Here is a 14,498-nt window from a genome sequence, read left to right as displayed (position 1 = left end):
TAGTTGAGATTTGTTATTCACTTTACTTGTTCCTTTTACAGTTGTGCCATTGATGACAGAGTTATCCATCTCAATGTTTTTCTCTAGAATTTCTTCAGTTAATATAGGGAGGGCTTTATGTTCTTGTTGTATTTGATACTGTGTGTCTCTCCTTGTTACAGGTCTAATTCTACCAGAGCCCACTGTGATCCTGTTTTTTAATGATTTACTTGATGAACTGATTGAGTGGGGGGGTATACTTGTTGGCTTCCCATCTGTCAAGAATGGGTGACTGTGGGACACATGTGTTATCCTACCTGAGTCTACTGTATTTCTTTTTCTTGACTCCTGGTTATTCTTTGGTGTTGGGGAATTATTTTCTGAGTAATGCAATGTGGGTGTAATTCTTTTAATTGAAGCTAATTGAGCTTTAACCTCAGTCAGCTCCGTTTTCAAAGAAGAGAGCTGTGCACAGATCGGGCAAGCTCCAAGTCTCCAGATGCTTTCCCTCAGAATAAAGGCACTACAACAGTTGCATTGGATAGTTCTCATATTGGTTAAGTTTTGGATTGGTATGTCCTTAGCTGTTAACTTACTAATTGATCTTGTTGCTAATGCTAATTTAGACAGTCTATATTAGTAATCTAATCCCAGGGGTGGGTGGGTAGAGGGGTAGGGTGCGAGGGAAACAGTTGAACCTGGGACAAGCAGGACACTTTCTGGAACTTTATTAGTCCTTTAGCTATTAAAGGACCCCCTCAGCACTTCTGTGCCAATATTAACCAGATTATTAAAGAACAGCTATACAATAATAGAAAAGCAGGTATACTGGATCTTAAAAATAACAGTTTGCAAGCAACAGTTACAATTATTGTATAATAACAGACCTAGAGAAAGGTATAAAACACAGAAGTTCTACTGCTCAGAGAGCCCAGATTTTAGTGCAGCACAAAGCAATTAGAAGAATAGTGAAAGAAAACAAGCAGGGGTTTTTTTTTGGTTTTTTTCTTTTTTCCCTCAGAAGAGCACCCCAGAAATTTAAGAGTCTTTTATCCCCCAGAAGAAATTTAAGAGTCTTATCTGCACAGGAACAGAAGAAGGAACCTCTCTGGGACTGCCTCAAGTAGTCTGCAATGCCCAGCCAGGTCACTATTTACCTTCTCTGCCACACCCAAACTGGCCTTAACTGGACACCTTAGGAAACTTCTAGTTCTTACCTATTAAAGGACCCCCTCAGCACTTATGTGCCAATATTAACCAGATTATTAAAGAACAGCTATACAATAATAGAAAAGCAGGTATACTGGATCTTAAAAATAACAGTTTGCAAGCAACAGTTACAATTATTGTATAATAACAGACCTAGAGAAAGGTATAAAACACAGAAGTTCTACTGCTCAGAGAGCCCAGATTTTAGTGCAGCACAAAGCAATTAGAAGAATAGTGAAAGAAAACAAGCAGGGTTTTTTTTTGGTTTTTTTCTTTTTTCCCTCAGAAGAGCACCCCAGAAATTTAAGAGTCTTTTATCCCCCAGAAGAAATTTAAGAGTCTTATCTGCACAGGAACAGAAGAAGGAACCTCTCTGGGACTGCCTCAAGTAGTCTGCAATGCCCAGCCAGGTCACTATTTACCTTCTCTGCCACACCCAAACTGGCCTTAACTGGACACCTTAGGAAACTTCTAGTTCTTACCTATTAAAGGACCCCCTCAGCACTTCTGTGCCAATATTAACCAGATTATTAAAGAACAGCTATACAATAATAGAAAAGCAGGTATACTGGATCTTAAAAATAACAGTTTGCAAGCAACAGTTACAATTATTGTATAATAACAGACCTAGAGAAAGGTATAAAACACAGAAGTTCTACTGCTCAGAGAGCCCAGATTTTAGTGCAGCACAAAGCAATTAGAAGAATAGTGAAAGAAAACAAGCAGGGTTTTTTTTTGGTTTTTTTCTTTTTTCCCTCAGAAGAGCACCCCAGAAATTTAAGAGTCTTTTATCCCCCAGAAGAAATTTAAGAGTCTTATCTGCACAGGAACAGAAGAAGGAACCTCTCTGGGACTGCCTCAAGTAGTCTGCAATGCCCAGCCAGGTCACTATTTACCTTCTCTGCCACACCCAAACTGGCCTTAACTGGACACCTTAGGAAACTTCTAGTTCTTACCTATTAAAGGACCCCCTCAGCACTTATGTGCCAATATTAACCAGATTATTAAAGAACAGCTATACAATAATAGAAAAGCAGGTATACTGGATCTTAAAAATAACAGTTTGCAAGCAACAGTTACAATTATTGTATAATAACAGACCTAGAGAAAGGTATAAAACACAGAAGTTCTACTGCTCAGAGAGCCCAGATTTTAGTGCAGCACAAAGCAATTAGAAGAATAGTGAAAGAAAACAAGCAGGGTTTTTTTTTGGTTTTTTTCTTTTTTCCCTCAGAAGAGCACCCCAGAAATTTAAGAGTCTTTTATCCCCCAGAAGAAATTTAAGAGTCTTATCTGCACAGGAACAGAAGAAGGAACCTCTCTGGGACTGCCTCAAGTAGTCTGCAATGCCCAGCCAGGTCACTATTTACCTTCTCTGCCACACCCAAACTGGCCTTAACTGGACACCTTAGGAAACTTCTAGTTCTTACCTATTAAAGGACCCCCTCAGCACTTCTGTGCCAATATTAACCAGATTATTAAAGAACAGCAGTTCCAGGCACCTCATCCCTCAGGAAGGTCTCAGCCCTTTCGGAACCGACAAACCAAGAGAGGAACAGGCCCGGGGGCAGGTATGGGCTGTACTCCCCAATGAGAATGGGATGACCCATCCACACGAAGAGGAAATAAGGGGTCGACTTTCCCTCTTCTATCAACAATGGTTCGAGATCACGTGCGACAAATGGGTACTAAACATCATTCGAGAAGGTTACTCTGAAGTTCCACAGCATCCCTTGGGACAAATTTATGTCACCCTGCCACTCCCACACCAAGAGACTGGCAGTGGAAGTCACTCTGACAAGACTACTCAGTCTGAAGGCAATAACTCAGATTCCTACGCCCCAACAAAATACGGGGCGCTATTCCATCTATTTTATCTTTCCCAAGTAAGAAGGGTCATTCTGACCCACCTTGGATATCAAGAATGTCAACCATCATCTGCGGATACTACACTTCTGCATGGAGACTTTTCGCTCCGTAATAATGGCAGTACAACCAGGAGAGTTCCTAACCTCCCTGGACCTCTCCGAAGCCTATCTTCACATTCCAGTCCATCAAGATCACCAGCGTTTTCTATGCTTTGCGATACTGGATCACCATTACCAGTTCCGAGCGCTACCCATCGGCCTACCAACCGCCCCTAGAACATTCTCCAAAATTATTGTGGTCGTGGCGGCAGCACTGAGGAAGGAAGGGATCTTGATACACCCTTACTTGGACGACTAGCTGATCAGGGCAAAGTCTTCGGAAGAGAGCCGGCAGGTGACCAGCAGAGTCAAGAACCTACTGCAGAAACTCGGTTGGGTCATGAACACGGTTAAGAGCAGGCTCTAGAGTACCTGGGGCCCTGTTTCGACACTAAACAGAACCAAGTCTTCCTCCCTCTCCCGAGGAGAAGGAAGCTGATGGAACAATTAAGATGATTGATGACCAATGCACGCCCCAAGGTATGGGACTATCTTCAAGTCCTCAGGCTCATGGCATCAACCCTGGAGGTCGTTCCGTGGGCAAGGGCTCACATGCGACCACTCCAGGGTTCCTTACTGTCACGCTGGAACCCACTGTCCCAGTACTACTCAGTTCGCCTCCAAATACCAGCAGAGGTATGTTCTCAGCTTCAGGAAGACCACTTAAGCAGTGAGTAAGCCTATCCCCACCAAACTGGATCGTGCTCACCACGGATGCGAGCCTATGAGGGTGGGGAGCCCACTGTCATGAACTGACGGCCCAGGGACAATGGAGCAAGGAAGAGACGGGATGGAACATAAACCGCCTGGAAGCTCGAGCAGTCAGACTAGCATGCCTGCGATTCAGTCACAGACTCCAAGGCAAAGCGATTCGAGTAATGTCGGACAACGCTACAACGGTTGCCTACATCAACCGCCAGGGAGGAACCAGGAGCCAGCAGGTGTCTCTGGAGATAGACCCTCTCATGGCATGGGCGGAGATAAACCTACAAGGGATCTCAGCCTCCCACATCTCAGGAAAAGACGACGTCTCAGCAGACTTCCTCAGCAGAGAGAGCCTGGACCCGGGGGAATGGACGCTGTCGATCACAGCTTTCCAACTGATAGTAAATCGCTGGGGCCTCCCAGGGTCAAGCGGTCCACATAATGTCGGACAACGCAATGATGATAGCCTACATTAACCACCAGAGAGGAACTGAGAGCCAGCAGCTGTCTCGGGAGAGAGACCTCCTTATGGACTGGGCAGAAATACATCTACAAGCAATCTCATCTTCACACATTGCAGGAAAAGACAATGCCAGAGCAGACTTTTTAAGCAGGGAGAGTTTGGATCCAGGAGAGTGGGTGTTGTGCGGCCGAAGCCTTTCAACCGATAGATTGCTGGGGCCCTCCCGTCCAGTGACTTGCTGGCTGCATCTCACAATGCGAAGTTTCCCAGTCACAGAAGAGATCTATGGTCCCTGGGGATTGATGCTCTCGTTCAGACCTGGCCGGAAGAAGAGCTACTATGTGCCTTCCCTCTGTGGTTCCTGCTGGGCAGGATTATTTGCAGAAATGAGCACCACAGGAGGTTAGTTCTACTAGTAGTTTCAGATTGGCCCAGGCGTCCATGGTATATGGACATGCGGAGACTCCTGGTGAAGACACCCCCCGCCTCCCACTGCCAGGGACCAACTTGATTCTGTCTTACGGTTGCCCCTTGAGAGGGCTCACCTGATGAAGCGAGGATATTCTACGGTGATAATTGCCACCGTACTCCACTCGGAAGTTCCTAGTGTATGTGCGGGTCTAGAGAGTATTTGAGGTCTGGTGCGAAGAACACTGTGTCCCTCCCTCCCCCCCCCTTGGGCAGTCAAAATCCAACTTATTCTGGAATTTTTGCAGGATGGCTTGAATAAAGATTTGGCCTTTAACTCCTTGAAGGTGCAGGTAGCAAGTCTTTCCTGTTTCAGGGGTGAGGAGAATGGAACCTCCCTGTTGGCTCATCCGGACATGGCCTGTTTTCTGAAAGGGGTGAAGCACCTTTGGCCATACCTATGGTGGCCGGTTCCCTTGTGGAATCCTAATTTAGTACTGCAATTTTTGGCAGGGCTTTCCTTTCAGCGCTGCATGGTCTTTCCTTGCGTTTATTAACCTTGAAAATGGTGTTCCTGGTGGTTATATGCTCGGTGTTTCACATCTCTGAACTGCAGACTGTCATGTCGAGAACCATTCCTCCGGATGACACCAGGAGCATTACAGCTTCGTACTGTTCCATCCTTCTTGCCCAAGGTAGTCTCGGAGTTTCATTTGAATCAGTCCATTTTATTTCCTTCCCTAGATAGACACAGGGATACAGAGGAATACCGCCTCCTCTGTCATTTGAATGTCAGTAGACTTTTGGTGCGGTATCTGGAAATTTCAGAGATGGTCCAAAAAATGGACCGCCTGTTTGTCCTTCACGGTGGAAGGAAGAACATAAGAACATAAGAAAATGCCCTACTGGGTCAGACCAAGGGTCCACCAAGCCCAGCATCCTGTTTCCAACAGTGGCCAATCCAGGCCATAAGAACCTGGCAAGTACCCAAACACTAAGTCTATTCCATGTTACCATTGCTAATAGCAGTGGCTATTCTCTAAGTGAAGAAGGGTGAACTGGCTTTGTGGGCTACCATAGCTCGCTGGATTAGGGAGGTAGTTATGGGAGCCTATGTGGAGGCAGGAAATCCATTACCTTCTCAGGTTAAAGCTCATTCCACCAGGGCTCAGGCAGTCTCATGGGTGGAAATTAGACTGCTGCCCCCCGTCGATATCCACCAAGCAGCAATGTGGTCCTCCTTGCACACCTTTTCCAGGTTCTATCGCCTGGGGGTACAGGCCTGAGAAGATGCAGCCTTTGCAAGGGCTGTATTAACTGGACCACAGGCAGCTTCCCTCCCTGATCAGGAGTATCTTTTGTACATCCCATTGGTCCTGAGTCCATCTGGCTACACGCTAGGAAATGGAGAAATTACTTGCCTGATAATTTAGTTTTCCTTAGTGTAGACAAATGGACTTAGCATCCCGCCCACGGCTGCCCAAGAGCAGAGCCAAGGATTTGCCTGTGGAGTGGATATCGATTCCAAGACATTATGGGTAAGCCATCATCCAGTCCCTAGATCAGGGCATCTATAATCTTACTGGGGTTCCGTGTTTAGCTTTGGTAGAGTACAGTTACAGTTATGTGTTTTTAATCAAGTTTTTTCGATAGTATGTCCACAGTGGCTTTAGAAGAGCATACTGAAGGGCTGAGGTCACTGCAGGGGTATATCTAGGGTGACATTGGCTTTGAAACCCGACTCCCTATCCATCTGCTGGCAGGGGAACAGAACCCATTGGTCCTGAGTCCATCTGTCTATACGAATGAAAACAAAATTATCAGGTAAGTAATTTCTCCAATTAAAACAAAACTAAAAAAAATCATGTTATAACATAATAGCAATATCTGTGGGCCATGCAAACCTGGTAACATGTACAGGTTATGACTATAATTACCCAATCTTCAAAAGAAATCCTGCAGATATTTAGTCTCCTGCTTTTGCTGCGTGTTAAGATAAGTCTTCAATAATTTTCTAAAACATAACACGGCTCTCTGCTTTTAAGAGATTTGGGAGCTCATTCCAAAGTGTGGGCCTAGCAACTCCAAAGATTTGTTCTCTGGATTCCTTTAATTGAACATGTTTATGTGAAGGTACCACCAGTAATTGCTTAAAGGAGGACAGTAAACTTCTACCTCAGGGAAGCAGCATCATGTAAGGCCATTAAGGGATTTAAAAATGAATACGAGGATTTTAAACCTAATGCGTCAGAAGACCGGACATCAGTGTAAATCAGCTAATACTGGGGAGATATGGGTATGCAGAGGGCAACACGAAACAAGGCAAGCAGCTGAATTTTCTATGAATTGTAGCGTCTTGAACGAAGACTTTGGCTGACCCAAGGTCAGGGAATTACAATCAAGTGATGAAAGAATTAAAGCCTAGGTTACAAGCTGGAAATCCACACCAATTAAATGGTTTTAATGAACACAAATGATGTGATTTTAAGAATGAACCATGAACTAAAATCTGTATCTATGCATGTAGAGAGAGTGGAGTTTACCACCCCCAGGTCTCTCGCTTGGGACTTAATTGGAATAGGTATAACCTTAAAAAGCCAACATGCAGGAATATCTGCTGTCTCAGAGCAGGAAAGCAAATATTGTCTACCTTTCTAATTTTCTTCTTTCTGTTCTAGTTTACTCTGAGCAATTTGATACAGAGAGAGCAGTGCTGGCTTTGTTCTCCGACCCTGAACGAATACGTTCTTGGAAAAGAGTGTTTTTCTATTGCCTGAGCAGTGGCAAGCATTTTTTGGAGCAGGTTCTGGTATGTATGTATGTGGGGTGGGGGGGGGGGGGGATGGGACAAGATTTGGGGTTTTCTTCTGTATTAAGTTGGAACAACACCTAGTCCTGTTTGATTTCAGATGAAATCCATTTAGAGCTATTACTAATAAGTTATTGCCTGTACGTACCCAGATCAGTCCAGACACCTGGGTTTTGCCTCCCCTCCAGCAGATGGAGACAGAGAAGTTTTCTCAAACATCCCTGCTACATATATGAAGTTGCCACCCACAGTCCCTCAGTCTTACTCTGTCTCTAGCAGATGGTGGAGGTGCAAAACCCACAGTCTCTTCTGATCCCTGATTGAAACTTTTGGTAGTGTAGGATTTAGTCAGGGTCTTGTTGTATTTTGGTGAGCTATCTCTTTAAGGTTAAGAAAAAAATAAAATTAATAGGAGCACAAGTCCCTTGTCAGCAGTTCTGAGAGCCTCCTGGGGGTTGTAAGGTTCTGAGGGGGACCATCCCCCCATGTGTAATTGGTGACCTTTCCAGGGTTACACACAGTATGTCCCAGTTGTACTCTAATCTATGAGCCAGAGTTTCCCAGAGTCAAGGGTTTTAATTCTTTTTAATTTCTATTTGATATTTCTATACTACCTTTCTTCCAACAGCCCCAGAGCACTTTACAAAAAAAATGCAAAAACATTGATACAACAATAAATAATAAATCACATTCAGATCACCCAAATAAGTAATCAATCCATCCCATAACAAAAATTACCAAAGTATAAAATAACATTCAGAAATCTACAGTACCTTTGTAAAATCTCACACCCTTGTACAATTTTCACAGCATCAAAACCTGATGCTGTACTTTCTGTGACCTGTACCTTTACATGACTTACCATTTTTGTAATTTTCCCTCCTTTTTCCTTTTTAATCGTTCTATATGGTTACTTTGACATTATGTAAAATTGTCATGTCAAAGTGAATCTGAGACTGATATCTAAAAATAAAAATGCTTTAAAGTATTTATTTATTTATTTATTTAGCATTTGTTTATATACCGAGGTACAGCTGACAATGCCTTCACTCCGGTTTACATTACAACGAACCAGTTACATTTAAATTCATAACATTAAAACAGATAGAAACAGAGTATTAACTTAGTAAAAGTTAACAAGTACATTGAACAATAGATAAGAATGTATGCAGTTCTTGAAGTTGACGGTTGAAGCCGTTAAAGAGAAAGAAGGTTTCTGCAAGTCGGGCGAGAGTCAGAAGGATTGTTGGAATAAAAAGGGGGCGAGAGGTGGATATGAAAAAGGATTTATGCTCTGTTATCATTGGGTGAACAGTCATTGTAAGACTGTGAGAGTACAAAAAACAAAGAGGAAGGCGGTCAAGAAAAGCCGTGAGGAACAAAAGAAGAAGGAGACCGGAGGTCCTTCAAAGGTGCTTTATTAGTTGCCCGACTCTAGGCCTGAGTTTCGCCTGTAAAGGCTGCTTCAGGGGCTTTTATAGATATCTCTAACGAATTTAGAGATATATTCTTCAATGCAAAAAGATGTTTATTCATCCATCAATCGGAAATTCCTCGATTGTGATCAAAAGCAGTTTAAAATTCAACCCTTTAAAAGTCACAAGAACTTTCGTATTACTTACTGCGCGTCTGGGATCAGATAAAATTTAAACAAAAAACATGTTTTTTGTTTAAATTTTATCTGATCCCAGACGCGCAGTAAGTAATACGAAAGTTCTTGTGACTTTTAAAGGGTTGAATTTTAAACTGCTTTTGATCACAATCGAGGAATTTCCGATTGATGGATGAATAAACATCTTTTTGCATTGAAGAATATATCTCTAAATTCGTTAGAGATATCTATAAAAGCCCCTGAAGCAGCCTTTACAGGCGAAACTCAGGCCTAGAGTCGGGCAACTAATAAAGCACCTTTGAAGGACCTCCGGTCTCCTTCTTCTTTTGTTCCTCAAGACTGTGAGAGTAGCCATTCTTTAAGTTCCTTTTTAAAGGATTTAAGATTTTCTTGTGAATTGAGGTGTAGAGGTAATTTTCACTGATCTGCACAGCATACTTTTATCATGAAAGAACAATTATAGAAATATTGCAAAAGTAATTTAAGACCCCCCCCCCCCCCCCCCCCCCCCAAAGCCTTGATTAATTACCTAAGTCTTGACATCCTTTGTCATAGCAAATCCAAATTAGTTCTGGTTCAAAAAATTGCCTTAAGTTCCATGATAAAGCCCACTTTTGTTTTATCACTGTAGTTGAGCTTATTTGAATACTTCTGGGTGAAGAATCAAACTGTTTCTGTTGAACAAAATGAAGGTGGTGGAGTGTGCTTAAAAATCCTCCTTAAACAATACTGGCATGGTCCACCTTAAAAGTGGTGAGGGTGATTCCTTTCTGCATAATGCAGTGTTGTGAAATGAGTAATACTGCTTCATTAATGATACATTTTTAAGGTTTGTTTGTTTTTTAAATTATATAAAAAGGTATACACTTTTTCTGTTGGGCTATTCACCACTTGTGCACTATTATTGGTACCACCTTAAAAGTTAGATATACAGGTAGCTCTGTGGGCGGGTCCCCTGAGAGCAGGAATAGGGGCATAGGCCCAGAGGGGAACAGAGATGCCCTGGATCTCCAAGAGAAGGCAGCTTCTGATATGTCTCTGTCCTGAAGGTTAATGCTGATTGTGACTACTGCTGAAAGTGGGCAGTTTATGTGGAAAATAGTTTTATCTAAGAAGAGCCAAAGACCTGTGTGTGTGTGTGTGTCCTCTGGCAAGCTGCAGTTGCTCGGCTATGCCACAGTGAATTTGAAGCAAAAGGGACTTCCACCATACTGAACAAAGAGTTCCTGAAAAACTCCTGGATAAAATTATTCAAAGGTACAGATTGAAGACAGGGTTAAAGGAAAATTTGAATGTCCCTCGGGGCACTGTCAGCTCCATCATTGTAAAGTGGAAATAGTTCGGCACCACCAAGACGCTGCCAGGATCATGCCGTACTTCCAAAATCAGTTGCCTTGGGATAAGGAAACAGCTGTGAAAGCTGACTGTGAGGCTTAAGGTTATATTAAAAGAACTACAAAGGTCTGTGACTGAGACTGGGGAAAGTGTTGACTGTTTAAGAGCTTCCAGATTATTCCACATACATGGTCTGTATGGGAGGGTGGCAAGAAGAAAGCCACTGCTAAAGAAAAGTCATATGGCATGCTGTGTAGTGTTTGCAAAGAAACCTTAAGGGACACTGCAAGCATGTGGGAGACGGTTTTGTGGCCTGATAGACCAAAGTGTAACGCTGGACTCTGCTATACAAAATATCTGGCATAAAACAAACACAGCACGTCGCCCTGCTAATACCATTCCTGCAGAAAAGCATGGAGGAGGCAGCGTTACATTGTGGGAAGTCCTTGCTGCTGCAAAGCAAGGGAGGCTTATGACGTTTGAGGGAAAGATGGTGCAAAAAACACAGGCAGATCCTAAAAGAACCTATTCCAGTTTGCTGTGAATCTGGGGAGAAGGTTTACCTTTCAGCAGGATGATGATCCTAAGCACAAAGCAAAAGCAACAATGGAGTGGCTCAGCAAGAAGAAAGTAAATGTTCTTCCCTGTACGTACCAGGATCAGTCCAGGACACCTGGGTTGTGACTCCGCACCAGTAGATGGAGACAGACTAAAACTTGTGGGCGGAGCATATATGCCCCTGTGCCAGTCACAGCCCCTCAGTCTTACTCTGTCTCCAGTAGGTGGTGCAGGTCTGGTCACAGCCCTGTCGGGCCTGATTCTGCTTTTGTTGTCAGGTTCGCTTTTGGCTTTTATTTTCTATTAGGCCTATTTGGGTTTTTTTCTGCAAATTGAGGTTTGTTTAATTGTTTAGTTTAGTCCCGGTTGCCCTGCCTCCCTGGGGAGTTGAGAGGTCCTGAGGGGACTACCCTCCCCAGGTTGAGGCCGCTGCTAGGGTCGAGGACCCGGCTGGTCTAGTAGCAGCGTCAGGGGTGACACCGGGGAGCCCGGTTCACTCACCCCTGCAGGACATAGGGCTTTTCAGTACCAGGGACAGCGTTTTTTTCTGTAAAAAAAAAAAACAAAAACAGTGTTTTATTTTTATTTTCTGTCTGCTCTCCGTTTCCTGGCGTTGCGCTCCGTTCCGCTCAAGGGGGGGGCATCGTCGGCAGGGGGGAGGTTGCCGTTGTCTGCCGCGGTGATTTTCTAATTTTTTTCAGCGTCCCTCATTGTTTTTCGGCGTGTACTTTTCTTTCCCGCGGTTTCAGCCATGCCGCGCGGCTCGCAGTGCAGGGCCTGCGGCTCGGCGCGCGCGCGCGTCTCTCCCGGGACGGCCTTTACTCGGACTGCGTCCCGGGAGACGAGGGATCATCGGGGGCACCTCGGGGGGCCCGTTCCCGGGTGGCACGATCGCCGTCGCAGGTGGGGGGAGCCCCTGACAGGCCTTCTGATCCTTTCCCGATTTCTGCGGGAGTGGTGGCCATCTTGTCTCGCGCGAGACGGTGGGGGGCCTCGGTCTTGCCCCCTGAGCTATCCCCGCAGCGGGGTGCGGCGGGGGAGGGCCCCTCGGAGGGGCCCCGGTCCCGGGGGACTTCGGAAAACGATTCCTCGGATTCAGGCGAGTTCTCAGAGGTTTTGGTGCTTTTGCTGCGCAAGGTGCTCCGATATAGGCGAAGTAAGCACAGCCGGGGGGACGCCTCGCGCGCGTCCACCGGTCCCCGCCGAAGAAGAAGCCGGCCAGGAGGGCGGCGAAGGTCGCCCAGGGCGCGGACCGGAGCAAGCGGCTTCCGCGAGGGGTGCCGCAGGACTCGGAGTCCGAAGAATCCGCTGGGGCGGACACGGAGGCCTCTGAGGAGCCCGGGCCGGGACGGCAGCGTCAGATGGCTCCGCGCAGCCCAGTACAGGGAAAGGAGCACAGGCCGTCGATGGGGATGACCCCAAGGTGGTGCGTTTGTTCCGTAGGGAGGAACTGTCGCCGCTTATCCCGGCCATTCTCCAGGAGTTGGGGATTGAAGCCCCTCCGGTGGTGGTCCGTCAGGAGGCAAATATGGATCCCGTTCTGCTCGGGCTCACAGGGCCGGCGGTCGCTTTTCCTTTTCATTTTTCGGCCACGGATATCCTCTTCAAGGAATGGGATACTCAGGAGTTGGGTCTGAAGGTCAGCAAAGCCATGGACAAGCTTTACCCTTTGCCGGAGGACGCGCTGGAGCTCCTCCGGCTTCCAAAGGTGGATTCGGCGGTGTCCGCTGTCACGAAGAGGTCTACCATCCCGGTCACGGGAGCAACAGCCCTCCGGGATATTCAAGACCGGAAGTTGGAGGTTCAACTCAAAAAGATTTTCGAGGTTTCTGCCCTAGGAGTGCGGGCCGCCATTTGCATGAATTTTGCTATGCGGGCTAGTCTGCGCTGGGCTCAAGTCCTTCAGGCGAATGCGGATCTCTCTGCAGAGGAGGCTTCTCAAGCAGACAGGTTGGAGGCGGCCATTGCCTATGGGGCTGATGCTCTCCATGATCTTTTGCGCACCTCAGCTCGCTCCATGGTGGCAGCGGTGTCGGCGCGGCGTCTTCTTTGGCTGCGCAACTGGGCAGCGGATGGCTCTTCCAAGGCTCACCTCGGGGCATTGCCATTTAAGGGGAAATTGCTATTCGGCAAGGAGTTAGACGATTTGATGGTTTCCCTGGGTGAGAATCGAGCGTTTAAGCTGCCGGAGGATAGGGCCCGGCCGCGATCTTCCTTCTCAGGAAGAGCCCGGTTCCGGGGGCCCAGGAAGTCCAGACCGCAAAGATCCTCTGGACCCACGTATAGACCGTCGTCCTCGCGGAACGTTCAGTGGCAGCAGTCCTTTCGGGGCAAACGTTTTGGCCGGCAAGGAGGGGCTCCGTCTGGTGCGGGGTCCAAGCCTTCACAATGAAGTTCGGCCGGCCCATCCCTCCTCGCGTCCTCGGCACGTTGTTCCAAACGTGGGGGCGCGTCTCTCCTTCTTCCTCGAGGAATGGGCCAGCATGACGTCGGATCAGTGGGTCCTCGACGTGATAAGACACGGCTACGAGTTAGATTTTGCTCGCATCCCAGCGGACAAATTTCTGGTCTCACCCTGCAAGGATCCCAAGAAGAAGGCGGCGGTGCTAGACACCATCCAAAGACTAGAAAGCTTGGGAGCCATCTCTCCGGTTCCGGCCGATCAGTACGGCAAGGGCCGTTACTCCATTTACTTCATAGTCCCCAAGAAAGACGGCTCTTTCCGCCCCATTCTGGATCTGAAGGGAGTCAACAGATGCCTTCGGGTCCCTCATTTCAAGATGGAAACCATTCGTTCCGTGATCGCGTCAGTGCGCCCCGGCGAATTCCTGGCGTCCCTAGATCTCACAGAAGCAAACCTTCATGTGGGCATCCATCCAGCGTATCAGCAGTTCCTGCGGTTTTGCATTCTGGGCAGGCACTTCCAGTTCCGGGCGCTCCCGTTCGGCCTGGCAACAGCGCCTCTGACATTCACGAAAGTGATGGTGGTCGTAGCGGCGCAGTTGCGACGGGAAGGCCTGCTGGTTCACCCTTACCTCGACGATTGGCTGATCCGGGCGAAGTCTCAGAGTCTGTGTCGGCAGGCGGTGGCCAGGGTGTTACAGCTCTTGCAGTCCCTGGGCTGGGTGGTCAACTACAACAAGAGTCATCTCGAACCTTCTCAGTCCTTGGAGTATCTTGGAGCCCTTTTCGACACGAAACGAGGCAAGGTGATTCTCTCTCAGGAACGAATATGCAAACTGCAGTCTCAGGTACTACGTCTTCTGTCGCTACACCGGCCACGAGTCTGCGATTACCTGACGGTTCTGGGATCTATGGCATCCACGCTGGCGTTAGTCCCTTGGGCGTTCGCTCATCTACGGCCGCTGCAGTCCTCATTGCTTTCCTGCTGGAAACCAGTTTCAGAGGAGTTCTATCTACCTCTACCTCTCGAGGGGAAGGCGCGATCCAGCC

At 46.8% G+C, this 14,498-nt stretch overlaps 1 protein-coding gene across 2 annotated transcripts in view; it reads left to right on the top strand.

Annotated features, from left to right (window-relative positions):
* ZFYVE26 (zinc finger FYVE-type containing 26) overlaps positions 1 to 14,498 on the top strand; it is a 269,914-nt gene that overhangs the window by 19,318 nt on the left and 236,098 nt on the right. For both annotated transcript variants that reach the window (XM_029598857.1, XM_029598858.1), the window contains exon 5: positions 7,410 to 7,540. In XM_029598857.1, coding sequence (XP_029454717.1) covers positions 7,410 to 7,540 — 131 coding nt within the window. The remainder of the gene's footprint in view (positions 1 to 7,409; positions 7,541 to 14,498) is intronic.

This window comes from Rhinatrema bivittatum, chromosome 4, assembly GCF_901001135.1.
Source record: "Rhinatrema bivittatum chromosome 4, aRhiBiv1.1, whole genome shotgun sequence".
Taxonomy (NCBI): Eukaryota; Metazoa; Chordata; class Amphibia; order Gymnophiona; family Rhinatrematidae; genus Rhinatrema; species Rhinatrema bivittatum.
The sequence above is the reverse complement of the archived record's forward strand: the minus strand, read 5'-3'. Positions and strand labels throughout refer to the sequence as shown.